At 37.2% G+C, this 17,506-nt stretch overlaps 1 protein-coding gene across 2 annotated transcripts in view; it reads left to right on the top strand.

The window, feature by feature from the left end:
* srpk3 (SRSF protein kinase 3) overlaps positions 1-17,506 on the top strand; it is a 94,409-nt gene that overhangs the window by 43,391 nt on the left and 33,512 nt on the right. For both annotated transcript variants that reach the window (XM_039774991.1, XM_039774992.1), the window contains exons 5-9: positions 1,307-1,394; positions 1,668-1,755; positions 7,149-7,255; positions 13,913-14,078; positions 15,320-15,345. In XM_039774991.1, coding sequence (XP_039630925.1) covers positions 1,307-1,394; positions 1,668-1,755; positions 7,149-7,255; positions 13,913-14,078; positions 15,320-15,345 — 475 coding nt within the window. The remainder of the gene's footprint in view (positions 1-1,306; positions 1,395-1,667; positions 1,756-7,148; positions 7,256-13,912; positions 14,079-15,319; positions 15,346-17,506) is intronic.

The raw sequence follows: 17,506 nt of genomic DNA, 5'->3' as shown, positions 1-17,506 counted from the left end.
AAAATTTGAGTGGGCAGAGTTTGTCCAAAAGGTTGTAAAATCCATGCAATTTGTACCAATGCAGGCTGACTTAATGTGCAGACTCAAAAAAAATTAACTACAAATAAGCTGAAGACACAAATCAGGCCCTTATCATTTTATCATTCCTGGATATAGAGTCTACCAGTAAAACTACTTTAATATGTAATGTTGGAGTTTCAGCTAAACATAACATTCACTAACCATGCAAACATAGAATTTTTTTTCAAATATCACAGGTCTGCATCAAAATTCTTCTGTGAAAAAAATTTGTTTACTTTGATTATGGTATGCTGAATCCATTTCTGAAATCAAAATTTCTCTGTTGCAAACCATTTCCACAATATATCAGTTTCAAAAAAATTGTTTTTTTAAATAAGTGTTTTTGTTAAAAGCTTTTTTTTTTTGTAGCCCAGTGTAATAAATGTTGTGCTATCCTAATTTGAGAGGGCAGATATTTTCAGGACAGTCCTGATAGTGCTTTCTTGTTGGGTGTGACATGAAAGCCAGCACTCTCCACTGCTCAGTGTCCTGTTGACCTCTTTATTTTAGACTCACAGATTTCATGTGTAATGCAGTTTGGACTATCAAGTATGGGAGACAGCTGCGCTTAGAAGAAGCCTGTACTGAAGATTAGTAAAATAAAGAATTTCATTAAACCATGGTAATAAAGTTACTAAGCTGCTCACAGTGTTCCAAAAGAGCATTTGAGGGAGTCTTGGGTTTCTTAGTCCTGCTCCCTCTGGGATGAAGCTGATGAGGCTGGATTTCTCACTGACCTTTTAACACACTTCTAAAACTTCTGTGGCAAATAAAACAAACTCCTCAGGTCATTTGCATAAAAACATGCCTTAACTTGGAGAATAATGCCCTGCTTTAAATAAATAAAGAAGAAATTGCAATAATTAAACTGTCCTGCCTTTCCATAGAGTTTCTCATCTTGTCATTTTTAATGATGAACAAGTACATCTATTATAGAATTTACATCCCTCAGCCTCAGTTGTTATAGCCTCTTACAACTTTTAGCAAACATGACTGACGTTGGCTCTATTCTCTTGTCTGTCTAACCCTCCGTGAGCACTGCAGGGCTTTACAGCCGGTCACATTGGATCATGTCTGAATGATTTTGATGCTTGGAATGTACTTTGTCATAGAGAAAATATATTTTGAAATGACCAGTAAGACAGACTTGTTTTAATCAGATGTAAGAGTTCAGCTGCTGTTTGATCAAAAGTAGTTTTGGTAACTGTTTTTTATGTGTGGGTGACTTTTTTGTTTTCTTTCACAGTCGAAAACGCTTTGTTGCACTGAAAGTAGTGAAGAGTGCCCAGCATTATACTGAGACCGCACTAGATGAGATAAAACTTCTGAAATGTGTAAGTACATCTTTACTTTCAAGTACCACTACTGACCAGAGTATTTCCACTCAGTTGCCATATTCTTGCAGCACCAGACAGGGTAGGCTTCCTACCTTGACTAGATGAATTTAACTGGGAGATGTTCATGTACTTTTTACCCAGCATGACTGGCACGCTACAAAGTTCATAGAGTGCTCAAGAGCCAAGCATTCATGATCCACTGTGCATGATCAGAGTAAATATGAGCACTGTTGTTCAGTCAAGTCTGCTTGCTTTCTGTTTGTTGTGCAGGTGAGAGATAGTGATCCTACTGATCCGAAACGGGAGAAAGTTGTACAGCTCATTGATGACTTCCGAATCTCTGGTGTCAATGGAGTGCGTATCCTTTTTCACTAATGCCCTTGACATTTAGATTCACTTTCAAATTTGTCACTTGCTTGACACTAAAGTTAATTCATCTTTGTTTTCAGTGTTGTATTGAAATGAGGTCTGAGTGTGCAACTGATAGAAGTGCTTCTTAAAAAATCTACTATGAATACAGATTCTAGACCTGGGCAATATTGACAAAAAATCATATCTCAGTATATTTTGGCGGAATGGCCAAATATCTAGATATGTTTGTGAAGTAGCTAAAATTTTCACTTGTAAGCTAAAGCCATATAAGAAATCACAAGAATGTATTTATTAATCAAAATAAAGGTTGAAATACATAACAAATTAATATATATTTAACTTACATGACCACAGTACCTAAAAGAACTATCTGCTTTCAGGTTAAGAACATAGTGTAAATGTAAATAAAATGTTTAAATGTAAATAAAAAATGGCAGGCCTCAGTGTTCTGAAATTGTATTTAAAATTATATATTAAAATAAAATAATAGTAACAATATAAATAAATATATGACCTGTCCCTTACTTGCTCTCCACTGTTTAACAAACAAGTTAATAAACTGTAGCCAATAACAAGTGCGTTAAGGTTTTCCTTAACAGAATATTGTACACAACTGTGCAAGTAACAACACTAACTTGTTTAGCCACTTATCTTGCAAAGTATTTTTTGCTGAGGTAGCCTTATCTAAGCATTTCATCTTGGTATAAAGATTTTGAGGTAGAAGTACCAGCCTGTCAATCATCTCAGGTTTCAAGGATGCCCAGTGACAAAAGACAATATTGCCACTTCAACTAAACACATTCTCTGATGGTGAACTGGTGGCAGGGACACATGAGTATTTTTTTGCCAGGCAGCTTAAAGTGGGAAAGATGACTGCATGTTCCTTCCATCATGCATTGGGTTCTGTTTTGTGCTCTGCTGGCCCTGACTCTGTGTAGTTGGACAGTTACTTCTCAGTTGTTTGCCACTTTGATTCTGTGGGGCAGGTGGGGGTTGTTGTCTGAATTTTAAAGCTTGCAAGGGATTTTTTTCTTTTAAAGTGGTACCTCTGTTCGCGGGTCTGCTGGCTTAGACATAGAGTTGATCTCAGCTGAGTCACTTGTGCTGCAGCAGCTCTCCTCAGAGGCCAACAATTCCATTTCCAATTCAACTCTGAGCTTTAGTGCCTCGATCCTGTCAGCTGCAATATAAGTGGATTTAAATCTTGGATCAACAAATGATGCCATGTCCAACAGGTCACTAGATGATGGGTCAGCATATGTTTTATTCATGTAACCCACAATGGCAGATTTCATGGATTTGTCAAGCTCAATGTCTCCTTCATCGTGTGCCAGGATGGTAGAGTTGAAAATTTGGAGCACTGGTTGGGCCTATGAAAGGGTAACATAGTCCTCCTCGTACAAAGCATCTGTGAATTCCTAAAGAGGTTTCACAGCTTTTTGGACCACTTCAAGTACCTCTAAATCTTGCCGGGTAAGACAAGATGTCTGGATTTTTTGTCGGAGGACAGGACTTTTGAAAGTGCTCCCTCCTGCTCTGGAACCCCCTCAATCATTTTCTTTCTTGATCCCTTGAGTGTTGGTATTTTTGTGATGAGCTGGTGTGCAGGCAAACCCAGCTGCATCTGAAATTCAGCCAGCTCCCTCCTCCTCCTCCATCAGCTGTAGGAGAAGCCCACAATTCTTTTGCTGAAAGAAATTGCCAGGTTACTCTTGGTCATCATCCATGCCATGTTCTGCAATAAAACATGCTTTTACTTTTTAATATTTTACATTTACAGTCATATTCTTTGGATTTTTGTTTATCATTGGCTGAGCTTTTAAAGTAGCAACTTCCTTTTAATATATAACATGCCTTATGGAAACAGTAGTATTTCAGCAGTAACATTAAGTTTATTGGATTAACAGAAAATATGCAATATGTACTGTATCATAACAAAATTAGACAGGTGCATACATTTGGGCACCCCAACAGAGATATTACATCAATACTTATTTGAGCCTCCTTTTGCAAATACATCAGCCTCTAGATACCTCCTATAGCCTTTGATGAGTGTCTGGATTCTGGATGGAGGTATTTTTGACCATTCTTCCATACAAAATCTCTCCAGTTCACTTAAATTTGATGGCTGCCGAGCATGGACAGCCTGCTTCAAATCATCCCATAGATTTTCGATGATGTTCAAGTCAGGGGACTGTGACGGCCATTCCAGAACATTGAACTTCTCCCTCTGTATGAATGCCTTTGTAGATTTCGAACTGTGTTTTGGGTCATTGTCTTGTTGGAATATCCAATCCCTGCGTAACTTCAACTTTGTGACTGATGCTTGAACATTATCCTGAAGAATTTGTTGATATTGGGTTGAATTCATCCATCCCTTGACTTTAACAAGGGTCCCAGTCCCTGAACTAGCCACACAGCCAGTTTTTCACATTTGATTTAATTTCATACAACTAAATACTGCTTCACTAAAAATCTTTGTTCTGAAAACACCCCAGTACTCAGATGTTCCTAGAAAATGAAAGACATACCACTGTTATCTTTTTTTGTTGAAAGTAGAGTAAATTATTATGCAGGCTGAGAGGGGTTCCCAAACTTTTTCATATGACTGTATGTTAAAAGGAAGCTCACTTAGGCCTATTGAAATCTGATTAACACATGGCTACACATGCATTTCAATTGTTTACAATTTTAACTTGCACTTGTTTTTTTAGTGAATAAATCTATGTCACACATTTCATTGAAAGTTTTTTTTACTGCTTAATTCTGGCTTTGATAAATATAACACATAAGCAGTTAATGTTAATTTTTTTTTAAATTGCACTAACCAATTGCTGGATAAAGTAGTTGTTGCTCCCATTGTCACTTCAGGTAGCAATGAGCCTCTTTTCATCCAGCTTCCAGGGTATCTTGCAGAGTTTCTGCTATGTGCTCCACAGTGTGATTTTTAGGGACATGCAGACACACACGGTTAATCTCCCATTCTTCAAAGAAATGAATAATCACATTTAATATGGGTTGCAGGTGTGGATTGACCACATATCAGTTGTCAACACAAATTGTTTTAGTTTAGCGATCAGCTCAGTAAGGGTACGTCTGACTGGAATGTACATGTAGTGAATCCTGGACCAGGCAGTGAGGCATAAGAAAAAAGTCTTTCCACAACGTTAAAACAAAACTTTATTTAAACTCTATATCAGCGATACTGCCTCAATCCATATCCTGTTGTATTTATATCCCAGTATATTTTAAAATCTCGATATATCACCCAGCCCTAATAGATTATTTATGTTCAGTTTTATGTATAAGTGTCAACAATGCCCTTTGCACACTCATTTTTATTCATTAAAAGGGGGTTTCATAGGACCGACCGCGTCACATTGGAGTGCTTTCAGCCCCCCTCTTCACAACGTGAAGTGGCTGGGGCGTAGCGCAGGCTGAGGGGGTTGGCGAGCGAAGCAAGCAGGGGGCGAAACTACCTAGTGTAACTTTAATTCTATCTCTTGGCTTAGGTCGATCTTTTCCTGAAGAACATATAACTTATGCATTCTGGTCTTTCAATACATATGTTCAAGGTGTTTGCACTGTGGCGTTCATTTGCTTATGGCTTGTCTATGCTGGCTTACCACCCCTTGTGCAGAGGTTTCTCTGTGTTTGTGTAAAATACTGCTCTGTACTTTCTTAGTGAATTTAGAATGAGAAACTCTTAATAACCAAAAATGTATCCATCACAAGGTTACCACGTTTCAGTTACAGTGACACCAGTAGCATAACGCATTAACTGGTTTTGTCCTATCTATTAAATTACAGCTAATAGTTCTTGAAATCAAAGTAGTTGTACTTATGGTTTAAGATAAGCATTATTTTGCTCCTTTCCTGGTCGGTGTTCTCCAGACATTTTGTAAGAATCTTCAGCGTGCTCTCTCTTTTATTTTGGGGACTCCTCCTGGTGGTTGTGGGCAGTACTGTAAGTTACCTTCAAAGTTTTTACACAGACAGTATCATTGATTGCTACCAAAATGACACCTCCCGATCAACTGGTGATCAGTCATTGCCACTGTCAACAAGACAAACGTTCTCTCTCTCTCTCTCTCTCTCTCTCTCTGCTTTTGCACTTGCTGTCATTCAGCAAGCAACGGTTGGGCTAATGGCACCCTTGTCCATCCCCAGTTCCAGACAAGTCTTCTACCCTTGCATTCTACCACAGCTGCCATTTGGAGTAAAGGGATTGCCCTCACTTCTATTACAGCCACACTCTATCAGCACTAGGTCTCTGATGAACAGCAGAATTTACAGCCAGGTTGAGAGCTGTAAGTTGTTGAGAGAAGAACAATGAGTTAAGCTATGTTTGAGGTTTTTAGAGGAAGGAGTGGAGGTCTTGTTAATGGTTTCTTGGGTGCATAAAAGGTGCATTTTGGTTGATCATTGGTACAACATTTCCAGATCAATTGCAGAATCATAGTGCCAATTCATAAATAAAATGCAGTAGCCAGTTTTTTGTGTTCATACAAATTTGGAATAGCTGAATTGAAAATGTCTTTGCAATTACAGTCTTTTACCAGGCGACTATTCAGGGGGACCTACTAAGCTTCTTTTCTTTATTTAATGCCAGATGTAATATGCTAGCTGGAATAATCTCCAGCAACACCCCACAACCCTGTTCAGGACTTAAGTGAGTTAGACAATGACTGACTGAGTTCCGTATTGAATTTTAAAAGCAATTAATTTCTTTCATTACATTTGTGTAACTGTTTCTGCTTTTCTCAGCAGGGTGGAGTATACATCCTATTCACTTTGAGTCTACACGGGCAAAAACCTACCTGGAAATTACATTGTAAAAAAATAAATTCTGATGGACATCTCTTAAGTATAAGTTGTTTTTCTGTAGATAGATAGATACTTTATTAATCCCAAGGGGAAATTCACATAATCCAGCAGCAGTATACTGATACAAAGAAACAATATTAAATTAAATAGTAATAAAAATGAAAAAAATTAAAATAAAATTAATGATAGCATTTACTCCCCCGGGTGGAATTGAATGTATGCTAGTATAAGTGCTTTTTATTCTAGACAACACTGTGAATTTTATAAATTTAATCAGCAAAGAATATGTTAACAAATGGACCAGGGCAACAACCAAGCAAAATGTTTTTGCACAAAGAACAGCCATTACATTTTGTTTAATTTCAGTATTCTTTTGTGTGCGTTTTTATTTTTATTAATGTAAAATTGTTAAGTGGTTTATATTTACAATAAAGCTCTTTCAGGCCAATTTGAAGAAAGGTGTTTGCCCCAAGGAAAAGAAAATGTTCATTTTTATTCACATGTCTTGTTTTCATGGTACAGAATTTTCTAGACCTTGACTTTTGTGCACAGATGTCTGTATGGTACTTGAAGTACTAGGCCATCAGCTACTGAAATGGATTATCAAGTCCAACTATATGGGGCTGCCAATTCCTTGTGTGAAGAGCATCCTGCGGCAGGTAAAAATAATTACTTGATGGAATTATTACAGTGTAGACATTACCAATAAGACTTTGTTTAAAATTGTGTTATTACCACCCCAGTTGTAAATTGGCCCAGTGTGAATGAGTCAGGGTGCATGGATGAGTCTCAGTGGGCTGAGATGGATTAGAGCCCCATCCAGCACTGGTTCCTTCCTTACACCTACTGCTCCCTAGATAGAAATAGAATGGCTGAAGCAAAACTTGCCTCAAAAAGATCTAGTAATAACTCTGTGTTCAGGTGAGGTAGCTTTATATTAAAGACCTACTGGTAAGAGTTTCTTGATCTGTATGTGGTGTACTGTATTGTAAAAGAATCATCTTGGAGGAATTTAATCTGCTGTATACTTTTTTCAGAAATTATGGGTTCTGTACAGAAATGCATTCTCTTTGGTTCTATGAGAATTCTTTATATTCTTTATCAATCTGTTGTAATCACAAAACTAGTTTGGGAAACTTTTTGATGTTCTTTATTCAAGATTTAACTCCCAGCTTGCTTTACTTAGAAAGCTGTTCCTAACATGGGCTTTTTGTTCTAAGTTAAAATCTGTAAAATTACATGTACATCTCTGTAAAATACCGCTTCATGGTAAAACCCACAATTATCTCTAAAATAATTTGAAACAGACTGAACTAATTGGCACCCATCATTGTGTTTTCTGTATTTAACAAAAATCAGACCCTATAACATAGTGGCTCTAGGATTTTATAGGATGTCTCGGACCCAGAAGGAGATTTGAGGGTGGCCCAGGAAACTAAATCCAGGAATACTTGACCCAAAAAATATTTTTATGTTATTTACTCCATATAGTTTGTAGTGCACAAGCCCTCTCTTGCTCTTGACACTTTTGACTGACCAGGCATACCATGAGCAAGTTGCAACTTTTTTCAGGTTTTGTTCAGTTGTGTGTACGATCTGCCATGGGGCTGGCTAACGCGTTTTTGAACTTAATATGCCAGGGTATGCCCTCCGGTTCCCTGACCATCAGTTTAATTGCCACCATCTATTCTGCTCTTGGATTTTCTCTCGGTGGATGAAGTGGGAGGTTCGGAGGAGTTAACTTAAATACTCAAGTATGATAAAGACCAATCAAACAGACCATGAAACGCCTTCAAACGACTCATTAAAAATGGCCTTAATGACTGTTCTGTCAATAGCCAATAAATTTTTTATTTTAAATGCCTTTTTTACCTTCTGCAACCTGGACTTTCTGTTTATGTCAGAGACTTGGTTAAGTGCTGGCGACTCTGTTTCTCTCCATGATCTTTCTCCTCCTGATTATAACTTTTTTAGCTCACCTAAAATCACTGGTCGAGGTGGTGGGCTAGCTACTGAATAGTTTTGAATGTAGACTTTTGACTGTAGACAGTTTTTCCAGTTTTGAGGCTCAGCTGTTTAAAATTGATCTTACAAATCCCATACTGTGCACTGGTTCATAGACATCATGAATATAATAAGAATTTTGTCCAGGAGTTCTCAGAGTTCTTACCTTTCATGGTGTCATGCACTGATAGAATGCTGATTCTAGGAGATTTGAACATTCATGTCTGTTGTCTGACAAAACCCCTGGTTAAATAATTTCTAGGTCTTGTGGACTCTTCATTTTACTCAGGTAGTGTCAAGTCCCACACATCAGGAGACATACAAGTTAGTTCTAACATTTGGCCTCTCTGCAAATAACCTGGAGATCTCTGATGCCGGCATTTTTAATCACGTTATTTTTCAATTACATTTTTTGTGTTCACTCATCAGTTTCACTAAACCATAGCGCTATTCACACAGTATAAATGCTGACACAGCATGGCAGTTCTGTGATATCTTCTCTGACTTTCATTTACCCTTGGTGTTTGAAGCCCTCTCTGTGTGTTCGGATATTATGGATATGGTTAAGCTTCTAGATCTCACTTGTAAGGATACTCTGGATCTGGTGGCACCCTTAAAGTTAAGGAGAGCCAATGTAAAAGACAGTGTTCAACCCTGGTTAAATGACACCACTTGTGCTGTCAGACAGGAATACAGGCAGGCTGAGTAGAGGTGGAAAAAGGACAAACTGCAGGTCTCTTGTGAGATTCTCAGAACTTGCTGAAAGTCTTATCCAAAGGCTGTGAAAGCAGCAAAATCAAGTTTGTTATCTTGTCTAACTGCAAATGCTGCCTTGAGATCTAGGGTGCTGTTTAGCACCATAAAGACTGTCTTAAATCCACCTGTAAGCAGCTTCCCTGAGAATATGCCTGAGACCCTGTAATCTTTTTCCTCAATTATTTTATAAATAATATCCAAGCCATTCGATCCAGCATTACTCTTCCAGGCGTTGATCATTTTGGGACATCACCAGCCCCTTTTACTTTACTTCCTTTCAGCCTATTTCCTCTTCTCAGCTAGCTGATATAATCCTGCATATGAAACCTTACATTTATCCGCTAGATATCTTACCCTTGTGCCTATTTAAAGATACTTTTAGAGCTATTAGTCCAATTGTTTTGGCTGTTATTAACAACCGTCTAAAATCTGGTAAAGTGCCAGACAACATTAAATGTGCAATTGTTTGGCCTCTGCTGAAAAAGTCTACTCTTGATCCTTCAGCTCTTTCAAACTTATGGGCCTATTTCTGAGCTCCCATTTCTGTCCAAAATTATGGAGAAAGTGGTTTCTTTGCAGTTACTTTCATATCTGGAGGCTAACAATGTACAGTATGTGATGTGTATCACTCAGGTTTTAAAAAAACTTCATAGTGCTGAATCAGCTCGATGAAGGTGGCAAACGATATTCTATTAACTTTGGACTCTAGCTCTTTTGCAATCTTAGTTTTATTGGATCTTAGTACAGCATTTGACACTGTGGACCATGGGTTCTGTTAAAACAGCTTGAGAATGATGTGGGCATTCAAGAATGTGCATTGAAATGGTTTGATTCCTACCTTGTTCTATTTCTGTTAAAACAGATGGGAACTTCTCTCGGCTATCTCCTCTCATACAAGATGTCCGACAAGGTTCTATTGTGGCTCCTCTTCTATTATCCTTATATCAGCTCCCCCTGTGGACCATCCTTCAAAAACATGATGTCGCGCATCATTGTTATGCTGATGATATGCAGCTATACCTCAAAGTTAGTCCTGACATCACTTCATCTGTTAAAAAAATAAATAAAAATTGAAATGCTTTGAGGATATTAAATATTGGATAGAAGAAAATTTCTTACAATTAAACAAAAATAAAACACAGGTCATTATTTTTGGTCCCACCACATCTGCAGTTGAAATTGGTACTCGGGCTTCTTGGCAGCAGTGATTCATAATGATGTCAGAAACCACTAAGTTTTGAAAAAAATACCATGGTAGCAGAGTCTAGTTTTTACCAATTGAGGCAAATTTCTGAGCTAAAATCTTTTCTTTCACAGAAGAACTTGGAAACAGTTATTCATGCCTTTATTACATCTTGGCTAGATTATTGTAGTTCCTTATATGTGAGACAGCAACTAGATTTTTAATTGGATCTTGGAAAAAGGATCATATCTCTCTCATTTTAGCCTCTTTCCACTGGTTACCAGTGAGGTGTTGCATTGATTTTAAAAATCTTCGTGTTTTTGTTTTGTTGTTTTTGTTTTTTTAAAAGCCTTGCATGGTCTCATTCCAAAATACATCTGCGACCTCCTTCACCCCTATGTGGCACAGAGAATGTTAAGGTCATCTGAACAACTACTCCTTATAGTTCTGAGATCTCAACTGAAGTCTAGGGGAGACAGAGCTTTCTCAGTGATTGCTCCTAGATTTTGAATGACCACATCATCCTCTATCAAGGTTTTTAAAAGTTGGCTTAAAACCAACTTGCTTCTTATGTCTTTCACTGTATGATGGGAGGTTTTAATTGGTTGTTTTATCCACTTCTGTATTATTGTTTGTTTTGTGTTTATTTGAATGCTTCTTTGTACAGCATTTTGGTGCAACTTCTGTTGTTTTAAATGTGCTTTTATAAATAAATAATCTAATAAATATATAATCTAGTAATGGTTAAGTAAAGTTTTTAATCTTATGCTTTGTGCAGAACAGAGATGCCTATTATATCAGGAACTTAGCAAACAATATAAAAAAATTATCTAAGAAAGAAATCTTACATTACTTGTGTCCAATAGTCCACAAAGCAAGTTGTCCACTTCTTCTTCTTCTTTCGGCTGCTCCCGTTAGGGGTTGCCACAGCGGATCATCTTCTTCCATATCTTTCTGTTCTCTACATCTTGTTCTGTTACACCCATCACCTGCATGTCCTCTCTCACCACATCCATAAACCTTCGCTTAGGCCTTCCTTTTTTCCCTCTTCCCTGGCAGCTCTATCCTTAGTATCCTTCTCCCAATATACCCAGGATCTCTCCTCTGCACACGTCCAAACCAACACAATCTCGCCTCTCTGACTTTGGCTCCCAAAGTCCAGCTTGAGCTGACCCTCTAATGTACTCATTTCTAATCCGATCCATCCTTGTCACACCCAATGCAAATCTTAGCATCTTTAACTCTGCCACCTCCAGCTCTGTCTCCTGCTTTCTGGTCAGTGCCACCGTCTCCAGCCCATATAACACAGCTGGTCTCACTACCATCCTGTAGACCTTCCCTTTCACTCTTGCTGATACCTGTCTGTCACAAATTACTCCTGACACTCTTCTCCACCCATTCCACCCTGCCTGCACTGTCTTGTTCACCTCTCTTCCACAATCCCCATTACTCTGTACTGTTGATCCCATGTATTTAAACTCACCCACCTTCTCCAGCTTTACTCCCTGCATCCTCACCATTCAACTGACCTCCCCCTCATTTACACACATGGATTCTGTCTTGTTCCTACTGACCTTATATGCTCATAATGTCCCAAAGACTTCATTTTTAATAACTAGGGGGCTCTGCCCCCTGCTCGCTTTTCTCGCCAACCCTCGGGGGTAGGTGCGTGCTAACTCGCGGCTGAGTCACTCAAAGAGCGTTGGGGCTCTTATCCTTTGGAGAAAGCGATTGTATTAAAAGAGATGGTATATAGAAGAGTATACGGGGTGCAAGAGGAAGACCGTTTGGTGCTTAGTTATTATAGATAGGAATACCAATGAATAATAAAATGTAGTAAAAAGTAAATAAAAAATTAAATTACAATAATGTCTCATCCAAAACAATGTTATGAATTACATTATTCTCTTATATTCTATAAACATAGTTTTTTTTGTATTCCTGTTCACATATTGCTTGGGATATTTTTCTCATTTTCATTTATTGAATGGCTCATTGTTCTTGATTTTTATGATATGCAGCTCTTTTTTGTTCATTTTCTTTTTTTCTATGTTCATTATGAGCTCTCGCTGCCCTTTTTCTGTCGTGAACTAAAATTTAACGTTCATGAATAGATAATTTACTTTTCTGCCTTGCTAATATAACCGGCCCTGTTGACAGGTGAGTTAGCACTGAGAGTGTCATAGGATAGTAAGGAGAGAGGATGTGTGCAGTAGGAGTAATGATTGGGCAAGCAGTGTGGAGGGAAATGGTCAAGGCTGAATAATGCAGACACTTTTTTAATATAATAGACAGAAATATTGTTAAATAAACCACTTCAAGAAAATTATCTTGTGAACAAAGATGGAACTCGCTAAGGTGTGAACAAGCATTTGAATTGTAAACTCGCCTCTGGTCATTACATCGTATATTTATATTATTTTGTGACAATCTGTGCATAGGGTGAATTGACCTGCTTTTTGAACCATCTCAGATATGCACAGATAGTAGGCATATTCTCTTTCTGATAATGTTTTCACTCTAATTTTTTTTCTTTAACTTTGAATCTTTAGTTTTATATGTCTCTCAGTACATGTTTTTTGTTGATATCACATGAAGCACAATTGTAGCCAATGATTAAGCTGGACACTTGGCCAATGAATGAGCTGAGAAGGCGGATTTAACTTCCTGAGCCATTGCCAAAATTACTGTGACCTTTACATTGGTTCGTGAAGTTTATGTTTAATCTGTGAATTAATCAGGATCATTTGATCACTGCTGGCAAAGCTGGATGAAGGAGTAGGATTTGTTTTTTGTCACTGTGTATTCATCCCATCCTTATATGAGTGAGAAGCAACAACACAAGTAAGGGGGAGGTGCACCTCTTTACTTTGTACTGTAGTTGTGTATGTGGTAATACTTCATGTATATTTTATGCACAGCGTGAAAGTATATAAGAATTCCATTATATTGGAACATACCACAAATAATTTTGAATCCAGCTGTCTTTAAATGTGGGGCGGCACAATGGCGCAGTGGGTAGTACTGCTGCCTCGCAGTTAGGAGACCCGGGTTAGCTTCCTGGGTCCTTCCTGAGTGGAGTTTGCATGTTCTCCCCGTGTCTGCGTGGGTTTTCTCCGGGTACTCCAGTTTCCTCCCACAGTCCAAAGACATGCAGGTTAGGTGCATTGGCGATTCTAACTTGTCCCTAGTGTGTGTGTTTGCCCTGCGGTGAGGTGGCGCCCTGCCCGGGTTTTTTTTTTTTCTGCCTTGCTCCCTGTGTTGGCTGGGATTGGCTCCAGCAGACCCCCGTGACCCTGTAGTTAGGATATAGCGGGTTGGATAAAGGATGGATGGATGTCTTTAAATGTACTTAACTGTACTTTTCTTGCAGGTTTTGCAAGGCCTGGATTATTTGCACACTAAATGTAAAATCATTCACACGGACATCAAACCAGAGAACATCCTCATGTGTGTTGATGATATCTACATCCGCAGGATGGCAGCTGAGGCCACTGTATGGCAACAGTCCGGGGGGCCACCACCCTCTGGCTCTTCAGGTAAATGCAGTCAGCCTTCTTCATGTCTTCCCTATTACCTTTTTTGTTGTCAATCTTAGTTTCCCAATTTGATAACAATAGATCAGTACATTCTAGACATGTACATGCTCCAACTGTGACCTTGAGTTTCCATTTGCTACTTTGATTTACAGTATATTGCTGTTTTAATAACATAAAATAATTTAAAATTTATTTTATTTAAAATAAAATAATTGCTGTTTTAAAAAAATAATTTTACACATACTAGTATTTATGCTTATTTTAGTAAAAGTAACTGTATTATACTAACTTGCAATTGTCGTTTGCTAGTTCAATTTTATTCACAAGTGGACTTCAGTTTATGAGCCCAATGTGGTATACAGTAATTGGAATTATAATATGAATAATTAAAATACAGAGAAACACTGCAATATATGAAAATCAATTACATATATACTGTATATATAAATTTTTGTCCAAATTGCAACTATCTCAGGTTAGCTACATTCTGAAAAGGACCACTCCATAGGCAAATGTTGACAAATTCATTTGGATGGAAGATGTTTTATTTTCATTGTTTTCTCAACTGTTTAGTGTATGAATGAAATGTCAGATCAGTGCATGACAATGATGGCTTTGTCTTTCTGTTAGTAGCACTGATATGTGATGAAAGGTTGAAAGATATGTAATAAAAGGAGGTGTTCAATGTGTATATATTTTTTTTAATCTCACTAGAATTATTGGAGAAAAAGGTCTAATAAATACAAGTTCATGCTAAAGCAAAATGACTAGGCCATGTCAGCACAGTGATGTTTTTTTGTTTGCTTTTTTATTTTTATTTTTTCTGAAAAGCAGGTAATTCAAGTAAAAAATATAACAATGTATATATCATAATGGTAAAATCCTCCATTAAATCAGTTATAAGGTTAACTCAAAGGTTTATGTAGAACAGAAACGAAAATTGATTTACATTGTCAGTTTTAAGATTAATTTGATATCTTTATGATGACCGCCTAAGTCACTAATAGGAACTGAACAGTGAGCTCAATGGTTTCCAGTCTAGTTTCCTACCCACTTCACCACACTGCTAAGATCTCTTGAGCTTTTTAGTGTGTACATTAGCTGCTTGTCCATCTTCTTCTGCCCTATAATTCATTCAGCTCCCTATACTCATGCCTTTTCTGCCTGATCTAATGGTGCCTTTTTATTTCCTGTCCATTTCTTCCTGTTTCCTGTCCTCTTACTTCCTGCTCTGATTCAAGTAAGCTCCGCCCCTCAGGAGAAGCAGGTATGTCCATTCAAAACCTAATTACTTTGTACATACGTTTGCAGTGTGGGAGTGAGTGAGGCTTTGAAAAAGTGTAAGCGTGTTACTTATTGGTCAGACGTACAAATAAACATGTCACTTTATTCTATACACGTGACAATAATTTGATCTTGAATAGCTAAAAGTACAGTATATTTAATGATTAAAAACAGTTTAATTGTTATATGGGCCAGTCATATTTTCTACACTAGTATTATTTTCTTTTTATTAAACACTGAACAACACAAATACAGTGTTAACTAATTATAACCTAAAAGATTACATAAATGAATCAGATGTGTTACGAGTTACTTATAAACATTTTCATGACAGAGGTACAAATTCTTTGTCTTAATGTAATGTCCTGATGTCTTAATGTAATGTCCTGATTGCATCAATGGATAATCAGTGTCACAAATCCCGGGAATGTCGAACAGTTTCTCAGGTTGAGACCTAGAAAAATGAATGTACATTTCTCAGCAGGAATATGTATGTACTGTATATGTATAAAGACAGAAAAGTTCCAGGTAAAACATTCAAAGTGTCACTGTGCCCTTACCATACATATGTTGCCATTTTTGCATGTGAACCAATTGTAAGAACTCAAGAAAACAATGCAGTCATTGCATGGAAGTTTGGTTATATTCTATGTTCAGACATTAAGAAAGTGTCTGTAAATAGTAAAGTAAGGGATCTACTCTCAGTCCTTACCAAGAAGGTAGCTGTTGTGTCAGTTACCACCAGACATAGCTTTGTGTTCATCACTTCTCTTTGACTTTGAGATTTTTTTTTTTTTTTTGACTGTAACTGTGCCCCGTGAATTCCAGTATAAAATGTCAATGTGAGCATTTTTTTTTTAATTTACAGGAAACGCTGGACTTTGAAATATAATTTCACAGGGCAAATGCATAAACATTATATTATCTTTGTGAAGAAATAACTTTGACTTGAAAAATGTGTAACTCATTCAGCTAATTGCTTAATAGTCAGAAAATCAATAATATCTTATTATTCATCTTCATATCATTTTAACGACTGCATTATTGGCAGAAACAATCAAAATGCTAGACTAATTTGTATTATGATTTGGCTCAAAATGAAAAAAAACTTACTTTGAGCTATTGACTTATCAGTGTTTCATCATTTATTCAGTTGTTTCTCTTACATAAAACTTTTCAATAAACTAACTGGAATAATTTAATATACAGTACCTAGGAAAGTGGTTATTATAACTTTTTTGAATGAGAAAGTAATTGATTTATTTCTGCTTTACAAACCAATATTATAATACATGGAGGAAATATGTGAAATTTCTATTAATAGGCAGTTAATTTTGATTACAAATTTTAATTGTGTGATTATTGCAGTTACATTTTTGAATTGAACTGCAGCCCTAGTAAACACTGAATTTGTGTACCTTCTTCGAACAGTAAAAACAGATTAACACACATTTTGGTTCCTTGTTGCTTTCTGTTCATCCCTGTTGTTCTCCAAGTTCACATTCAAGGTAGTGTTTAGTTCTCAAATGCATGTCAGTGAATACGCTATTCATAATGATAAATACTTAGCCACAAACCTTTAGTACACCATTCAGATCCGCTTCCAACCCCAAGAAGGCTAAGCCTTTCGGTAAAAGGAACTTAAGTTGTTTTCTTAGCAGTCAGTTAGTATTTCTTGTTAGGTTTGTTGAGCTGAAGCTAAAAACAAAAAGATTTAAGAGACTTATTTGGTTTTCTATTCTGTGCTGGAAATAATACAGTGCATCCGGAAAGTATTCACAGTGAATCACTTTTTCCACATTTTGTTATGTTACAGCCTTATTCCAAAATGGATTAAATTCATTTTTTCCTCAGAATTCTACACACAACACCCCATAATGACAACGTGAAAAACGTTTACTTGAGATTTTTGCAAATTTATTAAAAATAAAAAAATTGAGAAAGCACATGTACATAAGTATTCACAGCCTTTGCCATGAAGCTCAAAATTGAGCTCAGGTACATCCTGTTTCCCCGATCATCCTTGAGATGTTTCTGCAGCTTAATTGGAGTCCACCTGTAGTACATTCAGTTGATTGGACAATATTTGGAAAGGCACACACCTGTCTATGTAAGGTCCCACAGTTGACAGTTCATGTCGGAGC

This window comes from Polypterus senegalus, chromosome 13, assembly GCF_016835505.1.
Source record: "Polypterus senegalus isolate Bchr_013 chromosome 13, ASM1683550v1, whole genome shotgun sequence".
In the NCBI taxonomy this organism is placed as follows: domain Eukaryota; kingdom Metazoa; phylum Chordata; class Cladistia; order Polypteriformes; family Polypteridae; genus Polypterus; species Polypterus senegalus.
Note: the sequence above shows the minus strand (reverse complement) of the source record. Positions and strands in the feature narration are given on the sequence as shown.